We start from the raw sequence: 15,768 nt of genomic DNA on the forward strand, positions 1-15,768 counted from the left end.
ATATTTTGAAGGAGCAGATCTTCCCAGAGAGGTTTCAGACATATTACATTAATTCCCCAATACAGTACTGTTATGTACTGTACATGGAATGGTCTTTTATTATTTTGTTCATCCTAAGTATCTCTTAGCTTGCGTGTTGAGTTTATTTCTATCTTTTCATAAGAAAAGTCCTGGATAATGACATAGAGTGACGTTGACATCAAACACTTTATTTTCATGAAATGCGGGCGACATGGCTCAGGCAGTAAGAGCAGTCATCTGGCAGTCAGCGGGTTGCCGGCTCTATCCCCCTCCCGGGCTGTGTCAAAGTGTCCCTGAGCAAGACACCCAATCCCCAAATGCTATTGATGAGCTGGTCGGTGCCTTGCATGTCGGCCAATCGCCTTTGGTGTGTGAGTGTGTGTGTGAATGGGTGAATGAGAAGCATCAATTGTACAGTGCTTTGGATAAAGGTGCTATATAAATGCCAACCATTTACCATTTATAAAGGCACGTCATCTTTGTTGAGACGTTACTCCTGCTCGAGGATTCCTGTTACAACACGTGATTTGTTCCCCTTTTTTACTCTTTTTGGGATTTGCTCTTTATCCTTGCAGTGCTTCTGAGTGTAATACTTACTCTGTTCTCCTGAAACCTCAATGCACACGAAACATCTTGGAGGAACCTTTCGTTAGATTGTTTTAATAGTCACACACAGCTCCACATGAAAAAGATGAAGGGGAAAATTATGATTAAAATAAAATAACAGTCAATTATAATTACCTGACATAAGACAAAACTACAGTACTGAAAACCAATGAGAAGCAGTCTTTACGTGCAGTGTATCTGATCTATGGTATGTCAGGCTGTTTCAAAAGGGCAACAGTGAAGCGATGAATGGAAATGTCTTCATTTTAATGTGTAACAGCTTAATCTCCGATGAGTCAGACATTTGTTTCCTCTGAACAGTATGTTTCACATTCAGGCTGCGCCCCTGTTTAAGAATGTGTAGCGCATACACAGCAAGTGTACAGTATGCTCAAATTTGCCGCTGAATTGAGTGCGGGTGTCCACTGTTGACACGATACTGTCTGTTTGGAGAGTAAGAATATATGAGTAGGCGTACTCACTAATAAAGAACCACACCCATGTGCCCCCTTAAAGATAACACAAATTGTGCTGTTAATGATTGTTGGAGCCTTTTCTGTTCAGAATACTTATAATTGCAAACTTGTGGAGAGTGCCACCTACTGGTGAAGACTACTTCTTAAACTATCTACCAGAAGTAGATGCACAAACACATTCATTACACATTCTCCATGTATCACATTGATGAAATGACGTAGTATTGATTCAGTCTTGTCATATCATTGCGTTTGTGTTGCTGTGCGCACCTTCATTTTCCACTTTCCCATCGCACCATGCCATGTTGACTGATTCTCACAAAAAATCTGCAGACACTTCCTCTGTCTAGTGTCTGAACTTAACAGGAACACATGGTAAAAAGGGAACTCAAATTACTGAAGATTGGTGTATGTCTATTTTAAGTTTTTTTTTGGCACAGAGGAAGAAAAACTGGAAAAAACATCTGCAATAATTCCTATTACAGTTGTTACTGTTTCAGTAGACCGGCTTCAATCAAATTGAGTTCAGACGTGGATTGTCATAGCAATGTCTGAACTTCTATGAGAAACGAAGCAGGTGTAAGTTGATGCAAGTCTATGTAATGCTTTTCCTTATTTACTGTATCACAGGTCACAAAATCTTTGCAAATATGCTGGATGCTTTGGTGACAGCCCAGGTTTCCATTCCCTTTACCCTCCTCAGCTCACCTGGTTTCAGAAGTGAGATAGCTCATGATTGTGTTAACCATGTCAAGGTATTTCTGCCCTGGGAATTAAGAGCCCCTGTCACACCTGACAGGATGTGATGATAACTTGTTGGATGAAATATATGTTTCCTTCATGTCTTGTTTTCAGATGAGCAGTATACAAAGTGTGTTACCCTTACTATCAACCAAAACTTACATTGAACCTTGCTTTCTTGTTCTTACAATGCAAGGACCAAAATGCCTTAAAATAGATAGCAAGTCTCATACACAACAGACCCGGTCATCTCCTCAAACTGACCTTCATCACGTATTCATGAAGTCGCAGTTGCATCGACTGTGATTCTCATAGTCCCCGCTGCTGTAAAAAATTGAAAGCAGCGTATAAAAAATACCCTCCCTGGCGAAGCAGAACATTTCAGGTTGCGGTCTTTTAAGTCCATTGACTTTCACAGCCGGGGGACAGAACTGATTCACGGCAACACCGGGCGCGATATGCACAGATTCAGACAGGTATTGAGCTTGCAGCTACGCTTTAATATCGAGAGCTGGGACAGGTGGTGTCCTGATCCATAACATCTCCTCTTTCATGTCCCTTCCCTCCCCCTCAGGTGAGGCCAACTCTGTGTTGTTCTGTGTTGAACTTCAAAGGCCATGGGTATGGCATTCGCCAAATCCGAATCAGCAGCTCCTAATTTCATTCAGTGAGACATTCACCGCAGGGAAAGAGAGAGCAGATGTGCATGTTCTCTAGAGTACGCTATTGCCTTAGATACAGTCACTGTGGGACTGTGGGACTTTTAAGCGGTGCGACAGTGTGTGACCTACCCCCACCTAACCCTACCTGCTGGTGCAGTCTGTATTTACCTTTTCTTTTAGCTAAAACATTTTCAAAAGGATCCTGCCCATACATGGGGCCCAAACTTAAAAGTTATTTTAAATATACTTAATTGTACACTTTAAGTGTATCCAAAACTCGATAAAGAAAATGAGCACTGTTGGATAGCTTCTGGACAGAAATCAGACAGTAATGTTTGACATTACTGGGATCTCCATTCCCTATTCACACTCACTTTGACTTTTTTTTTAACAGTGATCTATGTCTGCACTTGTCTTTCTCAGACCATAGCCTTCTATTTTCAGCTCTGACAGTAGGTATTACGATCAGTTTTACAGGAATGCTTTACACCAAACTTAAGGCACACTTTTGCTGAGTCATCGACAAAACATGGCAGTTTTTTTTTTACAGATCCTCAGCAAAAATGACTTGAAGGCAATTTGAAAACAATTATGTCAGAGACTAGAATCACTTGGATTATCAGACAGCTGCAGCAATTTCCCTTTTTAATTGTATACACATACAGTATGTGTGGTGAATCAGAATCCATATCCTACATGCTTGTAATTTGTTACATTTATTATATTTATTCAATTCCTGGATTCTCTTCGGATCTGGTCAGTCAATTTTCTAAAAACAATAAATAAAAACACTCACCTGAAAGCAGACCTACGAAATTATTCTGAGTTCGTGCCTTCAGTTTCCTAACTCACTGAACAGGGAATGCATTCAGCAGGCGATCTTCGCTACAAGTGACTGCCTTCAAGCCATAGCCACGGCCAGGAACCACGTCAACTCTTTTTTAAGGGAAATAAATAAACAGTACTTAAATGCCGCAACACAGAAGCTTCAATTACGGTGCAGGGCTCAGAATGTGTTCCAGCTTAAAGGGATCCGACTGAATTATTGTTTTTGGGCACAGAGGCCTATGATGCATGCCCTACTGCATGACAGCAAGGCGGTGAGGTGTTGTTGTGCTGCCCCTTACGACCGCGTAGACGACCCGACCAGAGTGTGTATAAGCGTGTATGAGTCCGAGGAGTCTCACAGTCGATGTTCACGGTAACGGCCATCATTTGTGGCTGCGAGTTATTGAAGAGAGATTTGCCATTTTGTGCCGCAATGCAGTGCGCCGTGATGAGGACCTTCAGACACAAGACCCAGGGAGTCACCATTTGGGACTCCAGTATGGTGAGGAAAGTGTGGGGGTTGTAAGAGTCATCTTTTGTGGTGGCGGTATTGTCTGCTGAACGTTCGCATTATGAATGGAATACCTGTACATTAACGGTTTGCAAATGATAAACTGTGTGAGGGACGTAACTACAAAAGCATATCACGACTACGAGAATGAGTCGAGGATTTTATGTAATTACAAGCACATGCTTTGTCATTTAATGACTAGTCACCATTTAGTGACCAGATATATGAAGGTGTTTCCGTTTACACTGAAACACAATACAAAATGGTTACGAATGTGTGAAATATGTTATTCAGATCTAACTTACAATACAATATTTGAATGTGCCATTGTGATTCAAGGCTTTGGAGTCACAAAAGTGTGTGTTTTGTGTTCCCCGTTTCTATGCGTGTGTGTGTATGTGTGTGTGTGAAAGAGAAAGAGAGATGGATTAAAAATCAGGTATACAGCGTCAGTCAAATGACATGTGAATAAAATACAGTACCGTGTTTAAAATAAATAATTTTATCTGAATGACTATCCTGTATCCAAGACAACAATTGTACCTCGTATTGTACTGATAGCAGTGTATGTGTGCTTATTTCTATTCATGTATTCATTACAAAAATGTGGCAAACTCTACAACTTTCCGATAGCCTACAATGGTGAGACATATCTGTCATAATTTAAGTTCCCTTTTTAGACAGAATGGTCAGAGTCAGGAGACTCATAACTTTAGCCCATGAGTGAATTGTTAGATCGCTTTGGCTTGATTTGTCTCATTTATCTAGCTTTGCAAGCAGTGTTAAACAGTGATCAAGTCTCTCCCAAGGAAACCTTCAGGATTACATAATTCTTTTTTTCTTTTTTTTTTCTTCTTGGGATTTTTTTTTTTTTTACAAACCACAAGGTATTTGTGTCCAATAATAACTGGAATAGGTTAGATAATTTGTGTCTTTCATATCAACTGTACTATGTCATCCATAATCTTTGGTAATAAAGCTCAATCAAGCAAGGTATTTACTTTGTAATAAGGTTTGTGAATTGATATTAACTAATGTAGTTGTAAACATGATTGAGTTAATGATGGACAAGCACATTAATTAAGCATGAAATTAACTTATCATGTGTTCATGCATTTGCAAACAATGTATTTGTACATGCGTATATATACAATGGCGATCCAGATAATGAAATTATAATTAGTTAACATTAACAAATACGTTAACTGACTTTTTCATTCCAGTATTAATTGACAACTATTGTAGTTGTTAACATACATTAATGATGTACAAATACATTAACAGAGCTGTACAGATGAACTTCTCAGTAGTAGTTAGTTAACAACTACATTCGTTCATGCCAATTCATGGAACCTTATTGTAAAGTGTGAGCATTTAAGAGCTAGTGAATGTTGATAAAGTTTATTCCAACCTCAGCTTCCAGTATAAATGTGCAGTATGTGTGGTTAGGTCCGTAGTGTTAGACAGAGTACAGTAGGTCTACACTACACAAAAGTGTTATTAGTGTGTGGTGTGCATGACTGCATGTCACATATGTAAACTATAATAAAGTGGTTAATGCCAGGGTTTTACAAGAGTCATCTTTGCATAGTCAGGTTTTAATACTGTATTTTCTTATGCCAGCAATCTTACAGGGCGGCACAAGCGTCTGCCACGCAGCTCATGTTCTGATTTTTCAATAGGCAGTTATTACAATCATATATATTGCGTAGCTAACTTAGTCATGAAAAAGGGCAGCTTTTCTAATACTGACAGACAAGAAATTCACCTCCCCATTTAGGATATGGGCAACCTTGCCCTAATCAGCTTCAGTGCTTGTGTTGCATTTACAGAGTCTAGTTTCAGCTGAGGGACTGAGGAATAAACCAGGACCTGTGAAAAAAGGAACCATGAAAGGAGAGGCCAAACCATGGGTTCCAACGGAGGAGTACGGGGCTGAGCCAAAGGTAAACATTTTCAGCTTTGAGTAGATATTAAAAATGTGTATTATAGTGTTGTAACTTCTTAATGAATTAGTGGAAATTAAGAACTTTTATTTTGAAAAAAGTTAAACAAGGGTTTACATTATTTTTTATTCACAGGACCTGCTCTGCATCCCAAACAAATAGTGTTAACATCGCTTCAGAATCAGGATTTAGATCAATATCCAAAATATTCATTATTTTTCATACCATTATTGATGTTACAAGAACATTCATAAGAAAAAGTTGTATTTTAAGGCCAATGGGGACCACTAACATGGTATGAATTTTTATCCTTAAGTTCATTTGATTTGACTACCAGCAACATGATAACGAACATGCAGGTATTGCTGGGAAAATGAGGAAATTGTTTTTGTGTGAGCAGATACATTGTTTTATAAGGTTTTAAAGTAAAGACTTGATGTTGCAGAGACAGATCAGGAGCTTGTTGTCTCTGTTTTAACAGCATGTGGAGGAGAAGCCCAGTATGACCAAGGAGGACTGTGACCCGGACAGGAACACTCAGGGCACGCAGACCAGTGAACACAGCACAGGCTGTTCCAAGCTCCCTGAAGCCTGCCCATGTCCGCCCAGGGGCCTTTTCGCCTCTATCATAACTAAAGGTACTGTGTTGAGGTCCGGGTGGGCAGAGGGATGGATTCTGTAGGTGCTACAGTAAAACATGATAATTTCTTGTGTGGGAATATGGCGGCAATGACACCTTGGATTTGGATTTCATGCTCAGTTTAACAGGCTTCACTGGCCATAAGAATATTTTATGAAGGAAGATGTCGCCACCTTGTGGTCAGGTGGTACAATTTTCTCTGGGTTATTTTCGGGTTATTTTAGGATTTTACATATTACATATGAAATACTACTACTGATACTACTGCTACTGCTACTGCTGCTACTACTACTACTACTACTAATAATAATAATAATAATAATAATAATCATCATCATCATCATCATCATTGTCCCCGTCATGGTCAGAAAATAAAAATAATAAAAATAATAACAGAACATATCCTTAGATACGTATATTGTGTTTCTTGCAGTGACTATGGGTGCAGTGCTGTTCGGGGTGGTGTGGTCGATCACGGAGAAAGAGTGTCTGCCAGGAGGGAACCTGTTTGGCATCGTGGTGTTATTTATCTGTGCCGTGTGTGGGGGGAAGCTGGTGGGGCTGATTCGGTTCCCTACCCTGCCCCCCTTCCCTCCTCTGCTTGGTAAGAGCCAAATCCTCCCATTAGAAATTATTTGATAATTAAATGAGTATCTTTATTTTATTCATTTAAAAATATGAACACATATAGACAGTAATAATAATAATAATAATAATAATAATAATAATAATAATAATAAATAATAATAATAATAATAAACACTATACGTGAACTGAAACTGATTTACGGTAATGTGTCCAGCAAATTTCCACTATAAATCTAATCTTTGATTGAGCTGATAGTAGTTCACGTTCTCGAATGAGCCATGCACATGATGTCCTGTACCGTTCCTACTGGCTGAGGTACAGTAGATTTACATTTCATATTTATTACATTGATTATGGCTTTCACTACAGCTCAAAGTCCACCTCACTGTTTGTTGTACCGGACAAGCTGCTGCTTTGATCGGGCTGCCACTGGAACTTTGTACCCTCCTGGGCATAGCTACTGTGCCAGGCTTTGCCACCCCCCGGTGCAGTGTAATACCCTGCCATGGTGGCTCCGACCAGGGATGGTCACATGACAAAATGAGACTGAAACAGAATGATATTCAAATGGCCTGAACTTGGAGACCAAAATTTATGTAATGTATAAGTTCACTGGGTTCAAAATGTATTTTAAATATAAATATTATAACATGCCCGACATGGGTTTTTATGGGCTCGTAACTCTTCCTTATGTTTGAGTTACCAGTACACGCGGTCTTTTACTATGTGTCTTGTGATAACATCATGTTTAGTTCCTTTTTTTGTTTTACAAAATAGGTGTGTAGTGTTCCATGCATATATCAAAACATTGCTTCCATTCATACTTGAAATATAAATAACGAGAAGAGAGAATTTACTTGGCCAGTGAACTCTCAGTTGACCAGAAACTCAGATGCTGAAACACAGTAGATCAAATATAACAAACAATAATATCGAGATATAACAGATACAGTGTGTGCTTTTTTTCATTTAAATGTCGTGCTGTGGATCTTGTCCATGCTAAACGAACTCAGCCCTGCAGGAGTACAATTGCAGCTCCTTCATCTTACAACCTGGACACAACCAAACAAGAAATGCCATAAATACTTTGATGCAAGCCCCTGTCATTCGCAGATGTGCAGATAAGAGGAGGCCCACTGTGTGTTCAGGTGATTTTATATGTGCTCGCAGGAATGCTATTGGCTGGGATTCTGCTGCGCAACATTCCCGTGGTCACGGACGCGGTCCACATTGATGTCAGATGGTCTTCGGCCTTGCGGAACATCGCCCTGGCGATCATCCTCACCAGAGCCGGGCTGGGACTCAACGGCTCGGTATCAGGATAACTTCATTAACTTTAATTAACTTTAATTAACATCTTTTAAAAAACATGATATACTGTGTGCCTAGCGGCAGAGCTGACCCAAATTCATTTTAACCTTCTGAGACCCTGTGTCCTCAAATGAAGACATAACAGCGTGGCTTCTCTGAGCCATATACAGTATTTCTCATAAAGGATATTCAATTAAAATAAAATAAAATATGTATTATGTAATATGTAAAATTTTCACTGCAACATGCTTTTGACATCTAAGACACTTGTATTGTGTCTGAAAAATGTCAAATACTTAAACTTTTGTTCTCCTGGGTCTCTGGAGGTTAACGGAATACTGTAGTTAAAGCTTTCGCTTGTTGTAATGCGGAGACTTACATATTTAAATTTATTGTACATGAAGTGGAGCTGAATGTATATTACCTCCAGCGTGTAGGAGCTGAAGCTGTGTTTTCTCCAGGCTCTGAGGAAACTGAAAGCTGTGTTTTCTCCAGGCTCTGAGGAAACTGAAAGCTGTGTGTCTGCGTGTGGCAGTGGGGCCCTGCTCACTGGAGGCCAGCACTGTGGCTCTGCTCTCCCACATCATGATGGGCCTGCCGTGGATCTGGAGCTTCATCCTCGGGTGGAGAGGCCTGTCCTTTGTCCTGTGTCCTGATGTTTATAATATACGGCAGTGCTACAGGGTCGTCAGACTGAGGAAATAACATGAATCTGTTATGGCACAGTATTTGCCATATGACAAATAATCATACTGAGACTTACAAGAAAAAAGGTAGAACCTGGTGCTGGCTTAGCCATTGCAGGCCTGAGATCTGAGCCCAGAAGTTCTAATTTTTTTTTTTTTGCTTGATAGGAACCCTGTGTATGATCATGCACTGCAAAAATAGTGTTGAATCTTAAAATCGTCCTTTTTTAGAAAATATTAGCTTGCTAGTTACTGTTTAAATGGCGAATCTTAAAATTGATCTCAGCTAATGAATGATGTTTATCTTATTTAGGAAAAAAGTAATGGAAATAATACTACATGTAAAAATAGAAGACTAAAACATATTTTTGTTGCAGTGTGTACTATGCCAGCAGTTGGATTTAAAGCTGTTGTATTCACCTGGGACAGTGTAGTTTAGATATGCTTCAGCGTGTGCTGTCCTGCAGGTTTGTGCTGAGTGCTGTCTCCCCTGCCGTGGTGGTCCCCTCCATGCTCCTCCTGCAGAAGGATGGGTACGGGGTGGAGAAGGGCATCCCCACCCTGCTGATGGCTGCCGGCAGCTTTGACGACATCCTGGCCATTACCGGCTTCACTACCTGCCTGGGAATGGCATTCGCCACGGGTTAACACTGCCTCTCTTCTTATTATTCTTTGTGTTAATAATAATAATAATAATAATAATAATAATATTTTATTAGTAGTAGTAGTAGTAGTAGTAGTAGTAGTAGCAGTAGTAGTAGCAGTCGTATATTATTTCAAAACAGTTAAACTTCCAATAAGTTCCAGTTTTGTTGTGAGACAGTATTCTCCAAGTACTCCCTCTAGTGGCAGTATGAATATGAAGCTCAATAAATTGCAATCTAGAAATAAAGATTAACTGACAGACTCCAGTACTGATAAACAGTAAAAAGAATAGTGGAACAACCAGCTGATATAATTTACAATGGCTGTATAATTTATTGCGTTAAATAATGTAATTCCATCCTTAGACAGCCATGTTAAACTAGACATGCAAAGGACACAAAGCAAACGTCACAATGTATGTGAATTTCCATTTACGCTATTCCCTCACCAAATGTAAATATGAATATACCTGAAAGAACAGGGAAAGACACGTCTGAGAAGGTTTATGGGCGTAAATCAAACAAGTTCCTCTTTTATATGTGTGGCACGACTGTAGACAGTGATTACATGATGTGCAGTCTTGTTGAACTGGCCGATTACAAATTATTTGTCACTGAGAACATTGATGTCATATTTTTACTGTCTGTATTTACTGTCCGATGAATCCCATGATACGCAGTCCATTTAGTATAGTTGAATAAAAAGAAGTAATGTTAAGCTCAAGCTTTCATTTGGCATGTGAACATTAGAATTGACCTCATGCGTTTTTCTCACAGGCTCCACCTGGTACAACCTGGGAAAGGGGATCCTGGAGGTGGTCGGGGGAATGGTCACGGGGGCTGTCCTTGGGATATATATGAGATTCTTCCCCAGTAAAGACCAAGTAAGAGGATCAATCAATCAATCAATCAACCTATTAGTCTATCAGTCAGTCATTAGTCAATCAATCACTCAAACACACTTTCAACCAACCAAAAAGTTGATCAATCAACCAATCAACCAACCAACCAACCAATCAATCATTCAACCAACTCAATCAATAAATAAATCTACATTATAGACCCCTCTCTCTCTCTCCCTCTCTCTCATTCACTCTCTCACTCTCACCCTCTCTCTCTCTCTCTCACTCACTCACCCTCTCTCTCTCTCTTTCTCTCTGTCTCTCCCTCTCTCTCTCTCTCTCTCTCTCTCTCACTCTCACTCTCTCTCTCTCCTCTCTACAGGAAGACCTGGTGATGAAGCGATGTGGTCTGCTCCTGGGCCTGTCTATCTTTGCGGTGTTTGGAAGTCGTGTTGCTGGCCTCTCGGGTGCAGGGGGGCTGTGTACACTGGTGATGGCCTTCCTGGCTGGACTGGCCTGGGGAGAGCTAAAGGTCAGTCAGCCATACTGCTGAGAGAATGTTTCCTTTGGTTTGGGAAAAAAGGGGCATATGTTTCAGATTTTCATGGCAACTTCTGTTTTGAATTATTTAACTAGCTCAATCATTACTATTTGACCTACAGTTCTCTCTATAAGTCCATGAATTAATGCTGTGTTTGGGTCCAAACCAGCAGTGGTTGGTGAGCTGAAAATTGGTGGGGCGCAAAACCTTCATTTAAACTAAAAAAAAATCTCAAACTTGGTTTTAATTAATTTTCCCTCATTAAAAATTGTGCCAAGTATCTGAATAATGAATTGCCAAGTTACACATCCTCATACTGCAGGTGGATACAATTCTAAATTCAATTTAGAAAAATGTGTTTCTATACCCAGGGTATTCAGCTAATTTGCTCATTTGGCCAGTCGGTGAAAATGAGAACCAGCATCCATGCCAGCCCTGCAGGAATACAATAGGTTTACAATTAGGTTTTGAAAGGTTTTCTGGATTAATAGAATGGAAGCAACACGTGCCCCTTCTCTCCATGCCTGTTCTTGGACTCTCCAGGCTCCAGTGGCAGCGGTTGTTGGGATATCCTGGGACATCTTCCAGCCCCTGCTGTTCGGGCTGATCGGAGCTGAAATCACCGTCTCCAAGCTGGACCGCAGTACTGTGTGTGAGTGCTCATGAGCCCCAAAACAATCTTCCAAACTGGTCCAATGACCTGTTACAAAGAATCATTTTTTGTTAAAAAAAACAAATGAAGGTGTGCAAGTCCTTGGCCTGTGACTTTAAATGGTGTGCTGAGAGCTAAGCATCTTGCAGCCTAATTATACTGTACCCAGCCTTCTGAATCTCTTGTATTAGAGTTTAATGGGCTCTATTCATTGTATTTTCCTATTTTTGTTCTATTCTTGGAAAAATAAATACTAACATGCTTTTTTTTACTTCCATAACAATGGTCTTGATATGGTTCCAGCTATGCTATACTACTTTTATCAATGATATCAATTTCTTAATTTCTAATTATTAAGAATTCATGAGGCAGTTATTAGTGAGTTCTTTAGTCCCAATAATGGCCCCATATTGTAATAATTGCTATGCAGTTCTCTTTGTATTCTCACCATGCATACTGTACGTGTCCTGCCCCTGTCTCTCTCAGGGCTGGGTCTGGCTACTCTCAGTGTTGGCTTGGTTGTGCGTATTCTCTTCACCTACTGCATGGTGCTGTTCGCTGGGTTTAATCTGAAGGAGAAACTGTTCATCGCTGTGGCTTGGCTCCCCAAGGCCACCGTACAGGTACAAGTTGTTGAAATATACCATCAAAGCTTGGTGGGAAAAGCAAGTAAGACTCAACGATGAGGCCCAGAACATAATTGACAGTCACTTGGGCATGTTGACTTGTGGGTTTTTTTAGAAACTATGGGATAGCCAGTGATGCCATTCAACTGACCTTTCCATTATGAAAAGTGGTACACTTTGAAAGTTTCTGAGTCTGCCCTCACTGCCAGTCTTGATAAGAAACTGAAGTGTCCCAAATTACCTGAATTCACTCTACAATAAGTCAGTGGCAATGAAAATCAAACTTTCATTGCCACTGAAGTTAAATTCTTTTGTCTGACTTTTGATGGTCAGTTATGTTTTGGACCATTTACAGTAGGTCACACTTTCTGTCCAGGCAGCTATTGGATCAACAGCACTGGACATGGCCCGGAGTAAGGGTGACCCGGTCCTGGAGAAGTACGGCATGAACGTGCTGACGGTGGCGGTCCTGGCCATACTGGTAACTGCACCCATAGGGGCCCTGGGCATTGGCCTGGCAGGACCCAGACTGCTGCAGAAACGCAAAGAGCCTGCCTTGGGAAGTGCCCAGACAGAGGGTAAGCAGCCACTCGCAATCACCCATCTCTCACACTCTCTAAGGCCCCGTTCACATGACAACAGTGCCTGCCGAAAAAGGCACACTTTCGTTGTTTGGGCCTTTCATTTTGGAGGGCTGAAAACGGGTTCCAGAGTGGAATTATTTTGAAATGCCGTCCTTACCGTTTCCGTGTAATTTGGTAAAATGCAATATTTGTGAAAATGGTGGGAGGAGTGAGGGGAGGAGGTGGGTGATGACATGAAACTGTGATGACACGGACCCTAATACGCATGCGCCAAAACACAACAACACTGTTTCGCTCGGATACTGCTCTATAAATCCACCCAAGATATCACAGTACTTTGACTGGCAGGACTCCCAGTCAGTGTTCTCTTGCGATTTTTCGCTTTTGTAATCCAGGGTCACTCTTAAAAATAACTCCACCACCTCATCCGTCCTTGCGCCATGTTTGTTGTTTTTGTTTGTGCATGGCACGTGGTGTTATTCTGTGGTGTTGAGTTGCAAAACTGCACCGCCACCCACTGGCCTGGCATGCATACTACAGCCTTTCAAATATTTAAACGTCGTCGTATGAATGCAGAAACGCAAGGGAAAAACTTTTCAGTTTTTGAGAAACCGCTGTCGTGTAAACAGGGCCTTACTGTGTCAAAAGCTGTGTTTTACAGTAAGTGGCTGTAAGAATGCTGTAAGAGAATGCCAGAAAAAGTATGGAATTTTTCTCAAATGTCATGAAGGCACTTTCACACTGCTTTTAAGAATCCTGCTGTGTGCTCAACCTGCCCTATTGCAAATGTTACTGTAAATATCATTATACACTGCTATTTCGTTTCCTGCATTTCGAGACATCAGAAGTATAAGGATGTAAATTAAATTTGTAACAAAAATGAGTCATAAATACATTGTTCATAGGGCACTAAATACAGTATATGTGTGAAGTTCCACACAAAAATACTGTTTAAAAGTATGAAAGTTCTAAATTTAAAAAGCTGTATTGGAGCCCATTCACTTTGGAATTTTTGAACTCAAGCTCAATATCCCACAAGCACTCACAAAATGTTTATCTTAAAAACCATACATTTCTGTTGTTGTTTTCTGTGTACTAAGTGCAATGTATTTCTGTTAAAAAAGCAGGTAGACCAGGAGTGGTGTTGGAGTCTGTGCCTGATCCAGTGTCACAGCCCTCCATGACACGGGAGAGTTCAATATAGCCCGGAGAACACCAAAGATGTCTGGCGTTAAATGACCAGAGGACCCAAAGCACAACACTGAGTGCAGCCCACAGTGGGAGGGAAACAGTGGCATTTTCCACAGCATTTCATGCGCCACCGTCCTGTGACTGCCACTTCCTCTAATCCAGGGCACTCTTCATTCATTTTACAGTGCCAGTCAGTTACACACCGCTCGAATTCCTGTGTGTCATTGTACATTTATACACACAGCTGGGTTTCCATTTAACAACAGGGATCCAGACCTTAAAAAATGCCACAACTCCATTTTGTACCCGCAATGTGTGATTGAGTACTGTACTATTAGTAGCTGTCTTTTTGTAAAGTATGTTGTTTTGTTTGTTACATTTTATGATGATTGACAATTTATCCTCAGGAAATCATGATACTCCTTTGAAACATTATCAGCTTACCCATAAAGAGTTATGGTTCATTTCAAGCCATTTCAATGACTGCTGAAATACAGTTTGATTTGAAAATGGCTTTCGTAGCAATAGGTACGGTAATATCCCGGCTTGAGCTTGGGTTGTCAGTTGTGATAATGAGCAAATAATTATTACATTATGCTATGTCTTATCCACATAATAGCTTTTCATGGAACTGTTTATGGTAGTAAATAAAGTATTTGTTCCTAAAGTGCTTTATTTGTATTATTTGTATTGTTATGCTTGCTTTGAGTGTGAGAAACAGTGCCAGTCAGTTAAACTAACTAATTAGTATTTATCGGGCAAAATATGGCCTGCAATGCTCAGTGTTAACTGATCTAAGAGGGATCAAACATTTTACTTTGTGGTTAATAAATTATTATACTAGTGTAAAACCCCACGCTAACCCAATGACGGAATTTAGCGAGGGCCGAAGGGGGTTTTGCGTGCTTGTCCTTCTGGCATTGCTGGGAGAACATTAGTAGGGTTATTATTATCCTCCGTCCAAGAACAGAGCACAATTACGTCTAAGAATATACTGGGTCCAACATTAGTAGGGTTATTATTATCCTCCGTCCAAGAACAGAGCACAATTACGTTTAAGAATATACTGGGTCCGTTGCCACGGGTCGGCTATGGATTGACCTGCCCCATATCCCGCTTACGGCTGGCCTGAAACGGATCAGTACAATTCTTAATATTCTCCATTTTCTCAAACGGGGCCGTATTGTAAGCTTAGTGGTTACTGTAGTTTTACTCGTTTATCTGACTCCATTTAAGATATAATTTACGCGAACCTCGGGAGTGATTACACTCGACTCGTACCTGCGCCACCATTACTCAATATATGCTCCCGGTATTAGCATTATTGCTGAAATCTCAGTTCGGTGGAGAACTCAGAGGCTGAGGGTCCAGTCAACACAACACATGCAAACCTGCCATGATAGTTACGAGCCCAGGTCGGCGTAGCATTAACTGGGCTCCTTAGAGCTAATTTGGCAGGAATCAGCGCCTTAACGCCCATGGGTTCCCTTCGCACCAGATTACAAGAGCCGTGCGTCACAGATCCTTTAATGGGCAGAAACTTGCTGGCCTCACAGTTTAGAACTACCACAGGTGTACCAAGCCGCCGATCGGTCGGTCTTTGGCCCCCATTTTCCCCCTGGGTATTCAGTTGTAATTTAGGCTGAAAAGGTACAAGATGAATTAGAGTCAT

The 15,768-nt window shown here is 40.7% G+C and overlaps 1 protein-coding gene across 1 annotated transcript; it reads left to right on the forward strand.

The window, feature by feature from the left end:
- The first annotated feature begins 6,386 nt into the window (after positions 1 to 6,386).
- Positions 6,387 to 14,109, forward strand: LOC133135130 (sodium/hydrogen exchanger 9B2). Its single transcript, XM_061251912.1, has 11 exons — positions 6,387 to 6,429; positions 6,865 to 7,035; positions 8,190 to 8,332; positions 8,826 to 8,953; positions 9,484 to 9,659; positions 10,438 to 10,544; positions 10,885 to 11,034; positions 11,587 to 11,695; positions 12,182 to 12,318; positions 12,698 to 12,899; positions 14,033 to 14,109. Exons 2-11 carry the CDS (start codon positions 6,870 to 6,872, stop codon positions 14,107 to 14,109), a joined length of 1,395 nt encoding a protein of 464 aa, XP_061107896.1. The 5' UTR covers positions 6,387 to 6,429; positions 6,865 to 6,869.
- Positions 14,110 to 15,768: the final 1,659 nt, after the last annotated feature.

The sequence above is a fragment of the Conger conger genome, chromosome 8, assembly GCF_963514075.1.
Source record: "Conger conger chromosome 8, fConCon1.1, whole genome shotgun sequence".
Taxonomy (NCBI): Eukaryota; Metazoa; Chordata; class Actinopteri; order Anguilliformes; family Congridae; genus Conger; species Conger conger.

Excerpts from the sequence above, each read along its gene's own strand:
- LOC133135130 (XM_061251912.1), top strand. The coding sequence starts at position 6,870 with ATGGGTGCAGTGCTGTTCGGGGTGGTGTGGTCGATCACGGAGAAAGAG. Across the intron at positions 8,954-9,483 it reads ATCTGGAGCTTCATCCTCGG|GTTTGTGCTGAGTGCTGTCT; the intron begins GTGGAGAGGCCT and ends GCTGTCCTGCAG. Across the intron at positions 9,660-10,437 it reads GGGAATGGCATTCGCCACGG|GCTCCACCTGGTACAACCTG; the intron begins GTTAACACTGCC and ends TTTTTCTCACAG.